The sequence below is a fragment of the Electrona antarctica genome (assembly GCF_951216825.1).
Source record: "Electrona antarctica genome assembly, chromosome: 14".
In the NCBI taxonomy this organism is placed as follows: domain Eukaryota; kingdom Metazoa; phylum Chordata; class Actinopteri; order Myctophiformes; family Myctophidae; genus Electrona; species Electrona antarctica.
Window position 1 is genome coordinate 47062733 of NC_136795.1, and position 13123 is coordinate 47075855.

The window sequence follows — 13123 nt, forward strand, 5'->3', positions numbered from 1 at the left end:
AACTAAAACTGGTTAAAACTGGATTTGGAGTTAGACAAAGGAAAACGCCTAATTTAGTTTGAGACCCCTTTTCAATATAACGTGTGTCACCCAAGACACGTTGCTCAGTTTGGTGCTTCTTCTCCCCGAGACGCCGGCTGCCTCAGTCGGTGGGCTCTTAGAACTGCACCGCCACGGAAACCACATCAGGACTTAGAGCGAGTCCCGTTTTGCTAACCACTTGTGGGTTTCCATATGAAACGATTTGATCGACTTTTCTATACTTTATACTTTAACCAAAGAAGGACGAGTAAAGTTACACTCGCGTACAGCGCTGGAAACTATTTGTCAACTTTACCCTGGTATCCAGTTTCCGAGCGCCGCTGAGGTTTCATCATCAGAAAGGTTGGTCAAGGATGTATTTGAGAACATTCAAGCTCCCAGAACGACATGATAACTAATGATAGGGTTAGCTACCCCTTTTGACTTAGTTTTGTCATTTAAATCTGAAAGTGACGCCAACCAGAGCCTCTCCTCGCGCCTCTTCCCTCTTTCTTCTTCCTAAAACTATCTTTGCATTGTGCTTGTAAACTGAACGGACCTATAGTTGAAATTGTTATTTGAGTAAGACTGGACTTTATAACGTTTGCCCTTGGCTATTTTGCACAACTCATGTGCAGACTAGTCAGAAGCAACTATACCACAGTCTACCAAATAGTATATTTTCAATGCGCAGGGTTAAGTCTTTATGGCTAATGTCCGAATTGGATTAACCCTGACGCGCCCGTTCTTGCTATGTTTTTATTTGAGTATGATGTATCTGAACCATGAGAGCCCCGGAGAAAAGTTGTGACACACGGCAGACAGCAGAAGCAGATCCGAGATGATGTTGTTTATTTCACAAGTACACAGCGCAGCAATGCATACAGGTTAAAGCTCACGCCAGCCAGAGATGGCCTGACGTGCATCCACATGGCTCGCGCCCGACTGACAAAGAGTCCCATTTTGATTCACCTTTTAAGCAGTTTACAGAGTGTAGGGTGTCGACAGAAATATGCATACAGTTTAGTGACAAGTCCTTTGATCAATCAGTCTGTTCCTTCATGTCAACAAACTCCTTTGTCATACGAATAGCCACAGGAAGAATGCAAAGGTGGTCCCAACCCCCCTTAAGTCTAAAGTGGTCAAACATGCCTAAATTGTCTCCATATATGGTCACCAGGAAGCAAGCACAGAACAGTAGGTGTCCTGCAGGCCTGGCCGTTTACTATCAGCAAGCCAGATCTTTAGGGTCCCTCCTGCAGTGCCCATGCAGGCATCCTGTCTAAACATGTCATGTCACTCAATGAGAGACAAAGATCCAGGTTTACACTTTAGCTAAAACAGACTATATTAATGTGAATTATGAATTCCAGATTCATCAAGTATATGACAAGTATGTTGTAACAGTATTTCGATATAATAAATATCTCATTTTGCTGGTACAATCTAAACAAATCTCCGGACTATTCTTTGATTCCGTCTGTGTGTATTTGATTTGTTTTATATTGGGGGAACTGTAACACAGTATTTATTCATACCAGGTATTCGTAACTCACGTCTTCAGATAGACGTTTTTATGATAAGATACACAGTATGTACATGGTTTCAAATCGCTTCATTCCGAGTGGAAACTATGTGCATATTGACAGGCTAAGTGACTCACGTCTTCAATTGGACGTTAATGAGATGCAAGTAGATAGGAATTAAATGTGTATTCGATTCGCTGGCGAGTCGGGGTTGCATTTGATTTCTGGCTAATTGACATCATAATCTTGCCTAATAATCCCTACATAACCAATATTGAAACATATCATAATTACGTCACCATTACATTGACGGCCAGTCATAAAGGTGTAATGTTAGAAACCACAGAAGTGAACCTTTCAAGCCTGTTTTCTCAACTCACTGTTTTCTGCAAGACACTAACTACTCTAAACCATGTCTCCAAAACTGGTGGGTCAAACTGAACAAATGTCCAGGGCCGGTTGGGGGCTAGGTGGCGCTATAAGCGAGATCTGTAGGGTGCGCCCCCCCCCCCCCCCCCGGCACATGTGCGGGTGCGATTTTTTTCGGGTATATGCGGTTATAAGTCAAATTTTAGGATATCTGGCGCGGTTTTGGTACGGTTCTATCTCTATCTCTATCTATCCTCGTGGAGGATTTCATACATTTTATTAACTTTTTTGTTGAGTCCATTTTGCTTGGAGTTGGAGTCATGCCTGGTAAATATATATGCACGGTCTGCAGAGCCTTAAGCTTACTTGGGAAATCCAATCCATTTTTGTTTTTTTGTTTATCTTTTTTCCCCTTCCGGTTCACCCCGGGCCGGAAGGGTCGGCTGTTAAGCCTGTCTCCTAGGCAACGCGCAGCGTAGAGGATTCATTTTTAGACAGTGGCGACTACCCCCCCCCCCCCCCCCTAGCGTCTAACATTTGTCACCTCACCCAATGTGAATGTGTGGGTTGCCAGTTGCCCGACCGATATCCCCCCACTTAAAGCAGAAACCAGTGCAGAAAAAATATATTTTTGGAGGGCTTAAGTGGCGCCCCTAAGAGGTGGCGCTCGAAGCGGTTGCTTCGTCCGCCTGTACTAAGAAGCTATGATTCCCTGCTTTCATATGACATGAGTCCCTCAGTCAAATTTGGTCACAAATATGGAGTTTCACATAGACATACGTCATCGACATGACCTCAGCTTGCCCAAATACTGGCTTCCAACCTGCCTGTTTTTATGAAGGTGCTGTGTCACCTTTTCTCACAATCAGTGGTGTAGACACTCCCGGTCAAACATCACATCACGGAATGTTGCTCGGTCAAATATCTACTTTGAATTAAATAAAGTACAGGAGTGCTTGCTTTACAAAATATATACACAAGTATTCAAAAGTATAGTGTCATTCCCCTGCGTATACCAGCATCAATCCCCCACCACAGACCACCTTTTTCCACATTCTGGCTCCGGCATCATCCCTGGCCCCAAAACCACTGCCGTGGTTGTGGTCCCTCCAGCCCCAGCGTACATTCCCAGCATGGAGGACGCAATGCCGAGTGGTCTCTCTGTGCCGCGACATGATAACCACCGGGAAGCGATGTCTAAGTATCAGCCTCATGTTAGAGCTTTGATTAGCGGGGTGGCTGACCTATTCCCCGATGTCCAGGAAGACTATGTGGCAGAACTTGTCCAACAACACAATGATTTGGATGTCCTGTGTAATGTACTGTTGGAGAACCCAGCGTATCCCAGGAGAGAGACTGAAGAAGTTCCCAACGGCATCCTGCTAGAGTCTGCACAGACTCTGGGCACTGAGGACCTGTTTGACTACAGCAAGCTGGAGACAGTGGGTGGAAAGGCCATGGAGCAGGCTGCCCACCTGCTGATGGCCGACTTCAGAATGCTCAGCTGCCATGACATTAAATGGGCTCTCAGTGCTCTCAAGGGACACTATGCACTCACACGAAAGGCCTTATCTGAAGCTGTGAAGAAGTGGCAGGAATCAGGCAACCCTTCAAGAAACATGCAACAGAGTAGAACGTCCTCTGACCGTTGCTTCATAGATTTCCAGTTTGAGCACGGCTCAGTGAAATTCAACAGGAGAATGTACTTCCTTGGAAAGGAACGGCAGAGTTTTGAGACTGATTCAGTACTGGAAGCCTCCGTTCAGAGGGAGCTCAGGCATTGGGCAGAGCACGAGGGCTTCCTGCTGGCACTGCAGGTCAATGAGGATGAATATAAAAAGGAAGGCCAGCTGATAGAGTGTGGCTGCTGCTATGGAGAGTTTGCGTTTGAGAAGATGACCCAGTGTTCGGACGGCCATCTCTTCTGTAAAGAGTGCCTGGTCAAATACGCTCAGGAGGCAGTCTTTGGCTCTGGACAGTCAGAGCTGAGCTGCATGGAGGGTGGCTGCACGTGCTCATACCCAGTGCGTGAACTGGAGAAAGTCCTGCCAGAGAACATCCTGTGTAAATACTACGAGAGACAAGCAGAGGAGGCGGTCGCTTCCGCCTGCGGTGATGAACTAGTACGGTGTCCATCCTGCAACTTCCCAGCCCTCTTGGACAAAGATATATCCGTGTTCAGCTGTCCCAACCACCAATGCCTCAAGGAGAGCTGCAGGACGTGTCGCGTCCGATGGAACCATCATGTGGGCAAGACGTGTGAGCAGGTCGCGGAGACGGACGAGATCAGGACTAGGGTGCGATTCGAGGAGCGCATGACGGCAGCGCGGGTGAGGAAGTGTGCGAAGTGCCGCGCCGGTCTGGTCAAGGCCGAGGGCTGCAACCGCTTGCCGTGTCGCTGTGGCAGCCAGATGTGCTACCTGTGTCGAGAGACAATCAGCGGCTACAGCCACTTCTGCCAGCACATCCAATCGCCGGGCCAGGCCTGCGGCCAATGTCGCGGGTGCTCGTTGCGGAGCGACTCCGCGCAGGACGACGCGCGAGTCATCCAGGAGATCCAGAAGGAGGGCGAGGCGGAGCTGAACAAGAGCAGTCCGTGTCATTCGAGGAAGCGTGTCGGTCCTCCGGTGGCGGACTTGGCTGCAGCGCCGACCAAGCAGGTGGGCCATCAGCCCCACGAGAACCATCCTTTCATCCTTCACCCCCAGCAGGTCTTCCGTCAACCCCTGTTTGTCCATCACCCACAAGGGATTCACCACAAGGCTCCGCCCATGGCGAGGGTGTTACACATGATGCCGCCCCCGAGGTTTCCCCAGGCGCCCTATGTGCCCCCTGGGTTGCACCCGGCACCCTATGTGCCCCAGGGGTTGCCCCAGGCGCCCTATGTGCCCCCGAGGTTTCCCCAGGCGCCCTATGTGCCCCCTGGGTTGCACCCGGCACCCTATGTGCCCCAGGGGTTGCCCCAGGCGCCCTATGTGCCCCCGAGGTTTCCCCAGGCGCCCTATGTGCCCCCAGGGTTTCCCCAGGCGCCCTATGTGCCCCCGGGGTTTCCCCAGGCGCCCTATGTGCCCCCGGGGTTGCCCCAGGCGCCCTATGTGCCCCCGAGGTTGCCCCAGGCGCCCTATGTGCCCCCGGGGTTGGCCCAGGTGCCCTATGTGCCCCCGGGGTTTCCCCAGGCGTCCTATGTGCCCCCGGGGTTGCCCCAGGCGCCCTATGTGCCCCCGGGGTTGGCCCAGGCGCCCTATGTGCCCCCGGGGTTGGCCCAGGCGCCCTATGTGCCCCCTGGGTTGCACCCGGCGCCCTATGTGCCCCCGAGGTTGCCCCAGGCGCCCTATGTGCCCCCGGGGTTGGCCCAGGTGCCCTATGTGCCCCCGGGGTTTCCCCAGGCGTCCTATGTGCCCCCGGGGTTGCCCCAGCTGCCCTATGTTCCCCCGGGGTTTCCCCAGGCGCCCTATGTGCCCCCATTGCAGCAGCTGAACCCCTTCAACAACCCCTTCTTCAACAACCCCTTCCTCAACAACAACAACAATCCCGTCAACCATCCTCACTTCGTGATGGACGACAGACATCATCTCATTCACTTCAGACCTCCACACTGACGTTAAATGCACTCCGGAACTCGACACTTTCTGGTACTAGTATATACCGCAGATCATACTATACCGCAGATCGGTGGTTCTCAAACCAGAATGGTCCGCAGCAGGGAGACATGCGGGTCATTCCCTTGTAATCTCAACTCGTGTCTCAATGTTGTCGCTGCTCTCGTTGTTGCGCCCACAGGAGGCGCGACCCCGGGCATTAGTCAGTGGAAGTTGATGTCCCGTTCCACACAGTCACAGTCGCTCTGACAGAGATGCTGGGGTCAGATATATGACACTCTCTGAGGCAGCCACCGCCTCAAAGGTAGACCCTATACCAGGGGTGGGCAACCTTGACGATGGAGAGGGCCACTATATTTCCACAATCACTCCCTAGGGCCATATATTGCTGTCGTAGCAAAAATAGCTGATCTACAAGCTCAAAACGCGTCGCAGTAGATCGGCTATTTTTGCTATATTCGAATTGAAATCTTGAATTATTTTTTGCTATATTTGAAGTGGAATCCTGAAAATGTTATATAATTTGAAATGCCTTTAATTATACTTGTGTTGAGCATTGAGCTACTCATTTAGACTGAAGTAATTAAAGCGGGTCATGTTGGTGGAATTGTAACAGCTGAAACCAATACTATATCAGTATTCTGACATTAACACAATCAGTGCCGGGATTCCGTCAAAATAGAAGCTCTGGGGTGCCGGAAAGACATGGCTAGCTTACCTTGGTCTCGAGTCTATTATATCGCTAGAAGCTCCAAAGCGTTCATATTTTGAACGAGAGGCATGTTGAAGTCAGAAATGAAGCCCTTTGTATATCCATCAGATCAAAACCACGCCCTGGATTAGAAGAGACGAGGCATTCTTTCTGCCGCGCTAACAGCTAATCGAACGGTAAGCTAATATGACTGAAGAGCGAAGTACGGTGGCCGAGAGTCCGACTGAAAAAAAAAAAAAGGAAACAAATCAGAATACTCTCCCCTCGCCTGATATCATTGAGGATGCGCTAGGATGTGTACACACGTCCAATGCGGAAACGGTTAACCTGAGGGCCACATTAAGTGAAGGTGGGGGCCGCATGTGGCCCCCCCGGGCCGCCAGTTGCCCAGCAGCACATATCATTCAGGTCTGTCCAGTCTGACCACACACCAAAGCCATGGAGCAATTGTCCATGATTTTTCCGTTGGGTTTCCTCTTGTAAACCAGCTCAAAAAACTCTGTGGGTGCTAGATCCACACCCAACGGGGGGATTCGTGTGGGGTAGCCACTATTGTTGTCGGTACACTATAGAGCGTCGCAGTCCCGCCCCCTTTCATGACGACGCCAGGCCCAGGAAATAATTCCCAATCCATTTTTCCCCATAGACATTTCAAAAAGTATTTATTTAAAGACCTTATAAGCGTCGTACAAAGCCAACTCAAGTCGTGACAAAATAATCATGACAACTAACACAATATTTTGGACCAAACAAATAATTACAAAAAAAGAAAAACAACAAAAAAAGGGTTGTAACCTACCGTTTTTTTCTTCTTTCTAATTATTTGTTCGGCCCAAACGATTGTGTCATGATTTGTCACGACAAGAGTTGGCTTTGTACGAGGCTTAAAAGGTCTTTAAATAAATACTTTTTGAGGAACATCTATGAGGAAAATTAACGGGGAATCATTTCCTGGGCCCTGGTAGGCAGTAGGGGGACTGCGACGCTCTATAGTGACTGCTCTCCACAAAGTCATTACAAAGTCATTACCACAATAACGATGGCCGTTACGTTGGGTGTGTTATTTTAAAGATGGAGTGCCACAATTTTTGTATTTTTCCAGTTTTTCATGTGTCTATGAGGTGACAGTACTTTATTAGACACACTGGAGTCGTTCTTATGTGCAATGATGTATTCCCTTTGTATTTAGGGTTTCTTCCTGGAGGCTGAACCCTTGACAGTCAAACGGGAAATAAACAGTAATATAGTGATATCACATTATCAGCCCCTCCCCTAACCCCTCCCCCTTTATCATACAACTACAGCTGTGGGTGCGGCTTCAGTTCAGGTGGATCACCACCCATCACCACCAGGTAAACCAGGCATACTTAATGAACTGGTGGGCGTGTCCACATAAAAACGACATTTTAACAAATACTGTAACCTTTTTTGAAAAACGTCTTCCTCCTTATATAACAATAAGACCTGATGATCATGTTTTAGGGTGGAAAAAAATCCTGGCACTCCATCTTTAAATGACTGCACAGTCATTACAACTTTCACACTGCTGCCGTCCAGGCGCAGGCGCGCGCACACACACACACACACACACACACACACACACACACACACACACACACACACACACACACACACACACACACACACACACACACACACACACACACACACACAGTCAAAAGTACAAATTCTGTAAAAGCAATACATATACAAAAATCACACCCGTGTGAACTGAGTGGTGCAAGGTCTTATATAGCCTGATCAGCTGTGGTCTGACGTAATGTCAGTGACCATAGTAACCATGCTCATTTTTTGGGTCCCACGTACAGGTACACACACGTACAGGTACACACATACATAGACACAAACATAGATACAGACAAAGCTGGTTGTTGGAGTGGTTTGCACCACTCAAAATGTATTAATTAATGAATAACTAATTTACTATTATAAGCCACTATAGACTCCACTAGTACTAGTACCGTAATGGTCGTTCCTGGCCGTTTGTTCCCCCGTTCGTTCCCCCAGGGGGCGCTATAGCTCCTCCTATGTCCAGCTTTGAGGGTTTGTGTAAACACAAACACTGAAGACAAAAGTGAGGACGCAAACTAGAGTTGTCCTGATACAATTTTTTTCAAAACGAGTACTTCATTTTTAATACTTTTTAGTACCGAGTACCGATACAAGTACTTTATTTTCATTGAGTAAACACTTATTCTACCCCCTTTTTCTCATAGATGCAGATGGATCTCCAGTCTACACTTGTCAGTTGTCATTTATGCTTGTACTGTAGATCGGCGGGGTCAGACGTGCTCCCGTTGCATTCGTTCAGCCTAGTGTCAATTGGATGTTTTGGTACTCGGGTCAAAGTATCTGGGCCGGTTCCGAGTACCGAGTACGGGTACTTGAGGGTGGTATCGGCCCCGAGTAACCGATACCAGTATCGGGATCTGAACAACTCTAACGCAAACTACAAACTATACAACATGACGTCACAGAGCCGCAGTGAAGAGCAAACCACCGCCACTGTCACGCCCACACCAGTGTGAGCGCACCTGCACCAGGTTCTACGCTGAGTAACCAAGGTTACTTATTGTCTGCTGCTACCCATTGTTCTCTGCCTGCAGATCAACCCAGTTTACCCTAGGTTAGCACGCCGTTAGTCTTGAACCTGTTATCCTGCCTGTTATTGTATCTGACCTTAGCCTGTCCCTAGTTATCCCTTGCCTGACGCCTTGTACTTTTGCCTGTTCCCAGAACCACTGTGTATGGACCCGGACCGAACTCTGACTTACGGCTTGCCTAATCCCTATCGGAACCGACGCCCCACGGACAGCCTTCCCGGAACCCTGACCCACGCTTTCCCTACCTACGACGCCTCTGCCTGTTCCCTTGACTTTATAATAAAACCTGTTAAAGGTTTTGCTGCCTGCTTTTGAGTCCTATCCTTTCTGGTGCCTGACAGCCACCACCCCAGCGCTTCTCTCTGTTTTTACTCACCACCGTCCGCTCCACGTTATTACAGCTCCGGTGGTCACCTCACCACCGAAAAATCCAGACTATGAATAGGCCTGTAGTCGACGAACGTTTTTCGCTTTGGTTTCAGTCGACGGAAACAAACACCGGTGCACCGTTTTACCTCCCTACGAGCATCAGCTCCCACTCGCTGGCGCGCGGCCTCAGGTGTCTCCACAGGTCCATGGTGAAGATGGTGCTGGAGCTGTTGAAGATGGACGTCAGGGACGACATGAGGGCGGCGATCATCACCGCCATCATCAGACCACGCAGACCTGACCGCATGCACACACACACACACACACACACACACACACACACACACACACACACACACACACACACACACACACACACACACACACACACACACACACACACACACTTAGTCTAGTCACGAATTACATTTACTTTACTTGATGATGAATAATTATTGTCAAACTAAATGGTAAATGGTGCATTTATATAGCGTTTTTATCCCATTTTGACCTGAGGACGATTCTACAAAATGTCTTCTAAATCAGTTTTCTTTTTTTCACGTCAAGGACCCCCAGAATTATCTGTATGTGGCCGTGCGTGGACCCCCATCTGAAAATATGGAGTTCCAGGGACCCCCTCCAGAAGCAAAGATTTGAGTTAAAAACGTTCGCTCTGAAAGAATATATACATTCAAAGATTTGCACCACATTTTCACGTCTTTTCAAAAATAGCAGATCTACAAGCTCGTAGTGCGCCACTCGGTGGCGCGCTACGAGCTTGTAGGTCTGCTATTTTTCGATAGCTAAGCACTTTACACTCATGGTTTCCATTCGGCAGCTCTACCGGCCACTCTTACAACTTAACGATACACGGACCACCAATTAAGTGACCTGTAGTATTTTTTCTGAATCTTTTTTATCTCAATTCATGGCTCTGGACATGGGTGTAACAGCTAGGGAGTGTGTGTGTGTGTGTGTGCATGCATACATGCAGCATGTGTGATGTGCATGCGTACATGCGTGTGCGTGCATTGTGGCTTTAAGCAACTATAGTCGACTATTCAACTAGTCGACTATTCAACTAGTCGACTAGTAAATCCACTAGTTGACCGTGTACTAGTTGACTAGTACACGTTTTTTTAAACATAATAGGTAGTTAAACAACTAGTCGACTAGTAAACTAGGGAACTAGTAGTCAACTAGTAAAACTCACTATAAGTGAAAGCCCTAGCGTGCATGCGTGTGTGCCTGCGTGCGTGCATGCGTGGTTGCGTGGTTGCGTGGTTGTGTGCGTGCGTGCATGCGTGCGTGCGCCTCACCTGATGGCAGCAGCTCCATGACCAGCTTGGCGTAGGCGATGTCCGAGCAGCCCACCGGGTTCCCACACACCTCCTTACACACGTCGGGGTCTCCACACGCCACCTCGTCTACAACGATTTAAACACAGATAAACATCTCCACACGCCACCTGGTCTACAACCATTAAACATGGATAAACATCTCCACACGCCACCTCGTCTACAACGATTTAAACACAGATAAACATCTCCACACGCCACCTGGTCCTCAACCATTAAACATGGATAAACATCTCCACACGCCACCTGGTCCTCAACCATTAAACATGGATAAACATCTCCACACGCCACCTGGTCCTCAACCATTAAACATGGATAAACATCTCCACACGCCACCTGGTCCTCAACCATTAAACATGGATAAACATCTCCACACGCCACCTGGTCCTCAACCATTAAACATGGATAAACATCTCCACACGCCACCTCGTCTAACGATTAAAAACATGGATAAACATCTCTACACGCCACCTAGTCCTCAACCATTAAACACTGATAAACATCTCCACACGCCACCTGGTCCTCAACCATTAAACACAGATAAACATCTCCGCACGCCACCTGGTCTACAACGATTTAAACACGGATAAACATCTCCACACGCCACCTGGTCTACAACCATTAAACACTGATAAACAGCTCTACACGCCACCTGGTCCTCAACCATTAAACATGGATAAACATCTCCACACACCACCTGGTCTACATGATTTAAACACAGATAAACATCTCCACACGCCACCTGGTCTACAACCATTTAAACACAGATAAACATCTCCACACGCCACCTGGTCTACAACCATTTAAACACAGATAAACATCTCCACACGCCACCTGGTCTACAACCATTTAAACACAGATAAACATCTCCACACGCCACCTGGTCTACATGATTTAAACATGGATAAACATCTCCACACGCCACCTGGTCTACAACAATTTAAACATGGATAAACATCTCCACACGCCACCTGGTCTACAACCATTAAACACGGATAAACATCTCCACACGCCACCTGGTCTACAACCATTAAACACTGATAAACAGCTCTACACGCCACCTGGTCCTCAACCATTAAACATGGATAAACATCTCCACACACCACCTGGTCTACATGATTTAAACACAGATAAACATCTCCACACGCCACCTGGTCTACAACCATTTAAACACAGATAAACATCTCCACACGCCACCTGGTCTACAACCATTTAAACACAGATAAACATCTCCACACGCCACCTGGTCTACAACCATTTAAACACAGATAAACATCTCCACACGCCACCTGGTCTACATGATTTAAACATGGATAAACATCTCCACACGCCACCTGGTCTACAACAATTTAAACATGGATAAACATCTCCACACGCCACCTGGTCTACAACGATTTAAACACAGATAAACATCTTCACACGCCACCTGGTCTACAACCATTAAACACGGATAAACATCTCCACACGCCACCTGGTCTACAACCATTAAACACGGATAAACATCTCCACACGCCACCTGGTCTACAACCATTAAACACAGATAAACATCTTCACACGCCACCTGGTCTACAACCATTAAACACGGATAAACATCTCCACACGCCACCTGGTCTACAACCATTTAAACACAGATAAACATCTCCACACGCCACCTGGTCTACATGATTTAAACATGGATAAACATCTCCACACACCACCTGGTCTACAACGATTTAAACACAGATAAACATCTCCACACGCCAACTGGTCTACAACCATTAAACACAGATAAACATCTCCACACGCCACCTGGTCTACAACCATTAAACATGGATAAACATCTCCACACGCCACATGGTCCTCAACCATTAAACACGGATAAACATCTCCACACGCCACATGGTCCTCAACCATTAAACACAGATAAACATATCCACACGCCACCTGGTCTACAACCATTTAAACACTGATAAACATCTCCACACGCCACCTGGTCCTCAACCATTAAACATTGATAAACATCTCCACACGCCACCTGGTCTACAACCATTAAACACTGATAAACATCTCCACACGCCACCTGGTCCTCAACCATTAAACATGGATAAACATCTCCACACGCCACCTGGTCTACAACCATTAAACATGGATAAACATCTCCACACGCCACCTGGTCTACAACCATTAAACATGGATAAACATCTCCACACGCCACCTGGTCTACAACCATTAAACATGGATAAACATCTCCACACGCCACCTGGTCCTCAACCATTTAAACACGGATAAACATCTCCACACGCCACCTGGTCTACAACCATTAAACATGGATAAACATCTCCACACGCCACCTCGTCTACAACGATTTAAACATGGATAAACATCTCCACACGCCACCTGGTCCTCAACCATTTAAACACGGATAAACATCTCCACACGCCACCTGGTCTACAACCATTAAACATGGATAAACATCTCCACACGCCACCTCGTCTACAACGATTTAAACATGGATAAACATGATCTACAAGCTCGTAGCGCGGCACTTGGTGCCATCACAAGATTT

General features: G+C 47.9%; 2 protein-coding genes across 2 annotated transcripts in view; one reads left to right on the top strand and one right to left on the bottom strand.

Moving 5' to 3' along the window:
* The window catches only part of slc5a11 (solute carrier family 5 member 11), a gene marked incomplete at its 3' end in the record, with an annotated part of 49515 nt that overhangs the window by 25794 nt on the left and 10598 nt on the right, over positions 1-13123 (bottom strand). Inside the window, exons 10-11 of the mRNA XM_079520926.1 lie at positions 10540-10647; positions 9367-9517 (exon numbers count right to left, since the gene is read on the bottom strand). Coding sequence (XP_079377052.1) covers positions 9367-9517; positions 10540-10647 — 259 coding nt within the window. The remainder of the gene's footprint in view (positions 1-9366; positions 9518-10539; positions 10648-13123) is intronic.
* Positions 1960-5515, top strand: LOC306936253 (E3 ubiquitin-protein ligase RNF216-like; the record flags this gene model as incomplete). The annotated part of the gene is made up of 2 exons (XM_079519745.1): positions 1960-1974; positions 2936-5515. The coding sequence occupies 2 exons, from the start codon at positions 1960-1962 to the stop codon at positions 5513-5515; spliced, it is 2595 nt and encodes an 864-aa protein (XP_079375871.1).